Source organism: Babylonia areolata, chromosome 20 (assembly GCF_041734735.1).
Source record: "Babylonia areolata isolate BAREFJ2019XMU chromosome 20, ASM4173473v1, whole genome shotgun sequence".
NCBI lineage: Eukaryota > Metazoa > Mollusca > Gastropoda > Neogastropoda > Buccinidae > Babylonia > Babylonia areolata.
Genome location: NC_134895.1, coordinates 39,103,858 through 39,111,357, shown reverse-complemented (window position 1 = coordinate 39,111,357; position 7,500 = coordinate 39,103,858). Strand labels below are relative to the sequence as shown.

The window sequence follows — 7,500 nt, the reverse complement described above, 5'->3', positions numbered from 1 at the left end:
CTGGTGGCATCCATAAACAGTATGCAGGCTGTAAGGTCATACAATGCGGTGAAAGCTGGTGGCATCCATAAACAGTATGCAGGCTGTAAGGTCATACAATGCGGTGAAAGCTGGTGGCATCCATAAACAGTATGCAGGCTTTAAGGTCATACAAGGCAGCGAAAGCTCGCGGTCTCCATAACTATTGTGCAGGCTGTAAGGTCGCAGCATAGTCCTTAAAGTTGGTGAGCACGTAATACCAGTTTGAAACTACTTTTAAAGAACCGTTGCAGACACACACTTACACACACACACACACACACACACACACACACACACACACACACGCACACACACACACACAGAGTCATACAATGGCAACCAAAAGCCCACTCAATGTAAAAGGCACCACAAGGATGGTAAAAGTTCAACATTTGTTGGACAAGTAAAGCAATTGGAAATGTCTTTCACAGACTTACAGAGGACAGAAAGGGGATGCGGAAAGAGGAGGGAGGTAGATTGTTTCGGGGTGAGGTGGGGGTACGAAAGTAGAAAGGGATAGGGGGGCTGGAGAGAGAGAGGGGGGAGGGGGGGTAGATAGACAGACAGGTAGACAGGCAGGCAGACAGACAGAGACAGAGATAGAGGGGAGGAGGAAGAAGAGAGCTGTGGAGAGAGAGAGAGAGAGAGAGAGAGAGAGTGTGTGTGTGTGTGTGTGTATGAGAGAGGGAGAGGGAGATATTTCAGACCTTTTAATGTCGTATCAGCGACCTGTATATATCAGTTTTTTTGTTTGTTTGTTTGGTTTTTTTTGTTTCTTTGTTGTTGTTGTTTTGTTTTGTTTTTTTGTTGTTTGTGTGTGTGTGTGTGTGTGTGTGTGTGTGTGTGTGTGTGTGTGTGTGTGTGTGTGTGTGTGTGTGTGTGTGTGTGTGTGTGTGTGTGTGTGTGTGTGTGTGTGTGTTGTTGTTGTTGTTCACACACATATCTGAACCAAAGTAAGCGAAAACATAGATAAACAAAATTTAAAAAATCATCATATCTCTTGGCAAGCGATTTCCATGACGTGACGAGCCTCAAAACTTTACACCGATCAGTTTTTTGTACTTTGTTAGCATCGAAGCGTTTGGTTTTCTTTTCTGTTCCATTACAAAGAAAAAGGGGGGTGGGGAGGGAGGGGGTGAGGGTGGGAGGGGGTCTATTGAGCAATACATTGGGTCTGATTGCCGCTTTGGACAAAAAAAAAAAGCACTTTGAATTGACTGCGTCTAGAGGGAGAGAGAGAAAGGTTGGGGGAGAGGGGGGGAGGGGAGGGTCAGGGGGGGGGGGGGGGGGGGGGGGTAGCGGGAGTGTGTGTGTGGTGGGAGGGCATTAATTTTTCTTTCTCTGTTTTATACATATACAGAAAACCATCCTTTTTTTTCCCCCTGTCTCAATCCGCGCAAGGCCAGCGGGAAATGAGCTGTTATTCACTTACATCCCCGCATCTCTCTGTCTGCTTGTCTGTCTGTCTGTCTGTACCTATGTCTCTCTTTCTCATTGTCTGTCCCTCTGTATCTGTCTCTCTTCGTCTCTCTCTTCGTTTCCGTCTCTGCATCTCTCTCTCTCTCTCTCTCTCTAATTGTCTTTCCCTGTCTATCAGTTTCAGTCTCTGTCTGTGTGTCTGTCTGTTTGTCTCTCTCTCTCTCTTACACACACACACACACACACACACACACACACACACACACACACACACACACACACACACACAATTAGGATTGACTAAAAACCAATGTGCTCTTCGTCATTGTCTATCGGTCTCTCCCTGAACGCACGCACGCACGCACGCACGCACGCACGCACGCACGCACGCACAAAATCACAACACAACACCCGTCGCATCATAAAAGCATACCCCAAACCATCCTTTCAGTCCTCTCTACCTCAGTCCTTTTGAAAAGTCAAGCACAAATCTGACGGCGAGGGACCTGCCCTCCAGCGACCAGGCGAAAAGACGCAGGAGCAGAAGGCAAACGAAGCGACCGGCAAAGGCATACAGCTCAGCCGGTACAGACAATACAAACGGTACAAGCTGTACAGTTCAGTTCAGGCAGTGCGGACATTTAAGACAGTACACACGGTACAGCCAGTACAGACAGTTCAGACAGTACGGACAGTTCAGACAGTTCACTACACACAGTACAGACCGTTTAGACAGTTCACTACAAACAGTACAGACAGTTCACTGCAAACAGTTCAGACTGTACATACAGTTCAGACAGTACAGTTCAATACAGACAGTTCAGACAGCACAGTACAGACAGCACAGTTCAATACAGACAGTACAGACAGCACACTACAGACAGTTCATACAGCACACTACAGACAGTTCAGACAGCACAGACAGTTCATACAGCACACTACAGACAGTTCAGACAGTTCATACAGCACACTACAGACAGTTCATACAGCACACTACAGACAGTTCAGACAGCACAGACAGTTCAGACAGCACACTACAGACAGTTCATACAGCACACTACAGACAGTTCAGACAGCACAGACAGTTCAGACAGCACACTACAGACAGTTCAGACAGCACACTACAGACAGTTCAGACAGCACAGACAGTTCAGACAGCACACTACAGACAGTTCAGACAGCACAGACAGTTCAGACAGCACACTACATACAGTACAGACAGTTCAGACAGCACAGACAGTTCAGACAGCACACTACATACAGTACAGACAGACAGTTCAATACAGACAGTTCAGACAGCACACTACATACAGTACAGACAGTTCAATACAGACAGTTCAGACAGCACACTACATACAGTACAGACAGACAGTTCAATACAGACAGTTCAGACAGCACACTACAGAAAACACAGACAGTTCAGACAGCACACTACAAACAGTACAGACAGACAGTTCACTACAGACAGTTCAATGCAGACAGTTCAGACAGCACACTACAGACAGTTCAGACAGCACAGACAGTTCAGATAGCACACTACAGACAGTTCAGACAGCACAGACAGTTCAGACACCACACTACAGACAGTTCAATACAGACAGTTCAATACAGACCGTTCAGACAGTTCAATACAGACAGTTCAGACAGGTCACTACAGACACACAGTACAGAGAGACAGTTCAGAAAGCCAAGGGGAAAGACCCAAGCGCCTCGAGTACAGTCCTTCCTTGATTGACGGGGCAGTGGCAGACAGACAGTCCCCCCCCCCCCCTCTCTCTCTCTCTCTCACACACACACACACACACACACACACACACACACACACACACAGAGTCTGACAGACAGACAGGCAGGCAGGCAGACAGACAGTCGTACAGGCAGGCATACAGACAGAGAGACAGACGGATAGTCAGACAGACACACAAAGAGGCAGAAAGACAGACAGACGGCCGTACAGGCAGACAGACAGGCAACAGGCAGGCAGACAGACAGACAGACAGTCAGACAAACAGTCTTACAAAGTCATACAGAAAAACAGTCAGTCAGACAGGCAAACAAACAGACAGTCATACAAACAGACAATCAAACAGACATACAAACAGACCGACAGTCAGACAGACAGTCATACAGACAGAGATACAGTCAATTAGATAAAGTCACACAGACAATCAGACAGACAATTAGATAAACAGTCATACAGACAGACAAACAGTCAATTAGATAAGCATTCATACAGAGAGACAGACAATTCGATAAACAGTCATACAGACAGACAGAGAGACAGAGAGAGACAGTGACATTTCCAAACTCATGGTGGTGAGTGTGGAGACGGAGCAGAGTTCAGTCAGTCGTACAGACAGACAGACAAACATACATACATAGAGACCGACAGACCGACAGACAAACAAACAGTCCTACAAACAGACAGACAAACAAAGAGACAGTCAGACAGACAAACAGTCATAAGAACAGTCCTACAAACAGACAGTCATACAGACAGACAGTCACACAAACAGACGGTCCTACAAACAGACAAACAGTCCTACAAACAGACAAACAGTCATACAAACAGGACAGTCATACACATAAACCGACAGTCAGACAGACGCACAGACAGTCAGTCAGTCAGTCATGCAGAACAAACAAGACAGTCACGAGAACAAGACTGACAGACAGTCAAAAAGACAGACAGACAGACAGACAAGACAGACAGACAGACAAGACAAGAGACGGACCTCTCCAGACTCATGGCGGTAAGGGTGAAGACAGAGCAAAATGTAGACGGACATACAGTCATACAAACAGTCGGACAGACAGACAGACAGACAGACAAACAAACAGACAGTCATACAAACAGTCATACAGACAGACAGACAGACAAACAAACAGTCATACAAACAGTCATACAAACAGACAGACAAACAAAGAGACAGTCATACAAACAAACCGACAGTCAGACAGACAAACAGTCATAAGAACAGTCCTACAAACAGACAGTCACACAGACAGACGGTCCTACAAACAGACAAACAGTCATACAAACAGAACAGTCATACAAACAAACCGACAGTCAGACAGACGCACAGACAGTCAGTCAGTCAGTCATGCAGAACAAACAAGACAGTCACGAGAACAAGACTGACAGACAGTCAAAAAGACTGACAGACAGACAGACAGACAGACAAGACAAGAGACGGACCTCTCCAGACTCATGGCGGTAAGGGTGAGGACGGAGCAGAATGTAGACGGACATACAGTCATACAAACAGTCATACAGACAGACAAACAAACAGTCATACAAACAGTCATACAAACAGACAGACAAACAAAGAGACAGTCATACAAACAAACCGACAGTTAGACAGACAAACAGTCATAAGAACAGTCATACAGACAGACGGTCCTACAAACAGACAAACAGTCCTACAAACAGAACAGTCATACAAACAAACCGACAGTCAGACAGACGCACAGACAGTCAGTCAGTCAGTCATGCAGAACAAACAAGACAGTCACGAGAACAAGATTGACAGACAGTCAAAAAGACAGACAGACAGACAGACAGACAAGGCAAGACAAGAGACGGACCTCTCCAGACTCATGGCGGTAAGGGTGAAGACGGAGCAGAATGTAGACGGCCATACAGTCATACAAACAGTCATACAGACAGACAGACAGACAAACAAACAGACAGTCATACAAACAGTCATACAAACAGTCATACAGACAGACAGACAGACAGACAGACAAACAAACAGTCATACAAACAGACAGACAAACAAAGAGACAGTCATACAAACAAACCGACAGTTAGACAGACAAACAGTCATAAGAACAGTCATACAAACAGACAGTCATACAGACAGGCAGTCACACAAACAGACAAACAGTCCTACAAACAAACAAACAGTCCTACAAACAGGACAGCCATACACATAAACCGACAGTCAGACAGACGCACAGACAGTCAGTCAGTCAGTCATGCAGAACAAACAAGACAGTCACGAGAACAAGATTGACAGACAGTCAAAAAGACAGACAGACAGACAAGACATACAGACAAGACAAGACAAGAGACGGACCTCTCCAGACTCATGGCGGTAAGGGTGAAGACGGAGCAGAATGTAGACGGACATACAGTCATACAAACAGTCATACAAACAGACAGACAAACAAAGAGACAGTCATACAAACAAACCGACAGTTAGACAGACAAACAGTCATAAGAACAGTCATACAAACAGACAGTCATACAGACAGAACAGTCATACAAACAAACCGACAGTCAGACAGACGCACAGACAGTCAGACAGTCAGTCATGCAGAGCAAACAAGACAGTCACGAGAACAAGACTGACAGACAGTCAAAAAGACAGACAGACAGACAGACAGACAAGACAAGAGACGGACCTCTCCAGACTCATGGCGGTGAGGGTGAGGACGGAGCAGAATGTAGACGGACATACAGTCATACAAACAGTCATACAGACAGACAAACAAACAGTCATACAAACAGTCATACAAACAGACAGACAAACAAAGAGACAGTCATACAAACAAACCGACAGTCAGACAGACAAACAGTCATAAGAACAGTCCTACAAACAGACAGTCATACAGACAGACGGTCCTACAAACAGACAAACAGTCCTACAAACAGAACAGTCATACAAACAAACCGACAGTCAGACAGACGCACAGACAGTCAGTCAGTCATGCAGAACAAACAAGACAGTCACGAGAACAAGACTGACAGACAGTCAAAAAGACAGACAGACAGACAGAGAGACAGACAGAAAGACAGACAGACAGACAGACAAGACAAGAGACGGACCTCTCCAGACTCATGGCGGTAAGGGTGAAGACGGAGCAGAATGTAGACGGCCATACAGTCATACAAACAGTCATACAGACAGACAGACAGACAAACAAACAGTCATACAAACAGTCATACAAACAGACAGACAAACAAACAGACAGTCATACAAACAGTCATACAGACAGACAGACATGCATACAGACAGACCGACCGACAAACAGACAGTCATACAAACAGACAGTCATACAAACAAACCGACAGTCAGACAGACAAACAGTCATAAGAACAGTCCTACAAACAGACAGTCATACAGACAGTCGGTCCTACAAACAGACAAACAGTCGTACAAACAGAACAGCCATACAAACAAACCGACAGTCAGACAGACGCACAGACAGTCAGTCAGTCAGTCATGCAGAACAAACAAGACAGTCACGAGAACAAGACTGACAGACAGTCAAAAAGACAGACAGACAGACAGACAGACAGACAAGACAGACAGACAGACAAGACAAGAGACGGACCTCTCCAGACTCATGGCGGTGAGGGTCAGGACGGAGCAGAGGGCCGACACGTTCTGCAGGTAGCCCACCCCTTTGCACAGCACAGCTCCGAAGGTCCACGTGAAGGAGAAGAAGGCAGCGAACTGGACAGCGAGAAAAGTACAGAAAGGAAAAAAAGAAAGAAAAGAAAATAAAGAGAAAAAAAAGAAAAGAAAGACAGAAGAAAAAAAAGGAAGAAAGAAAGAAAGGAGGAAGGAAAGAAAGAAAAAAAAGAGAAAAAAAGGATGTGAGAAGAAATTCATACAGTCATCCACAAACTTGCAGAAACATACATTTGATAAACATCTTAGAAACACAGAAGAAAAGAAAGAAAGAAAGAAAAGAAAAAAGAAAAAAAAGAAACGGGGGGAGAAAGGAAATTCATACAGTCATACACACATGCATACACAAACTTGCAGAAACATACATCTCATAAACATCTTAGAAAGACAGAAGAAAAGAAAGAAAAATGAATAATAAAGAAACGGTGGCGGAGAAAAGAAATTCACTTCTGTCAAACACACATGCATACACACAAACTTGCAGAAACACACATTATTGTAATAAACGAACGCGCGTGCGCACCGTACACACACACACACACACACACACACACACACACACACACACACACACACACACACACACAAACACACGCACGCACACACACACACACACACACACACACACACACACACA

The 7,500-nt window shown here is 45.1% G+C and overlaps 1 protein-coding gene across 1 annotated transcript in view; it reads right to left on the bottom strand.

The window, feature by feature from the left end:
- Window positions 1–7,500, bottom strand: part of LOC143294605 (gastrin/cholecystokinin type B receptor-like) — an 81,055-nt gene that overhangs the window by 16,124 nt on the left and 57,431 nt on the right. The window contains exon 7 of the mRNA XM_076605981.1: window positions 6,784–6,905. Within this exon, the coding sequence (XP_076462096.1) occupies window positions 6,784–6,905 (122 nt within the window). The remainder of the gene's footprint in view (window positions 1–6,783; window positions 6,906–7,500) is intronic.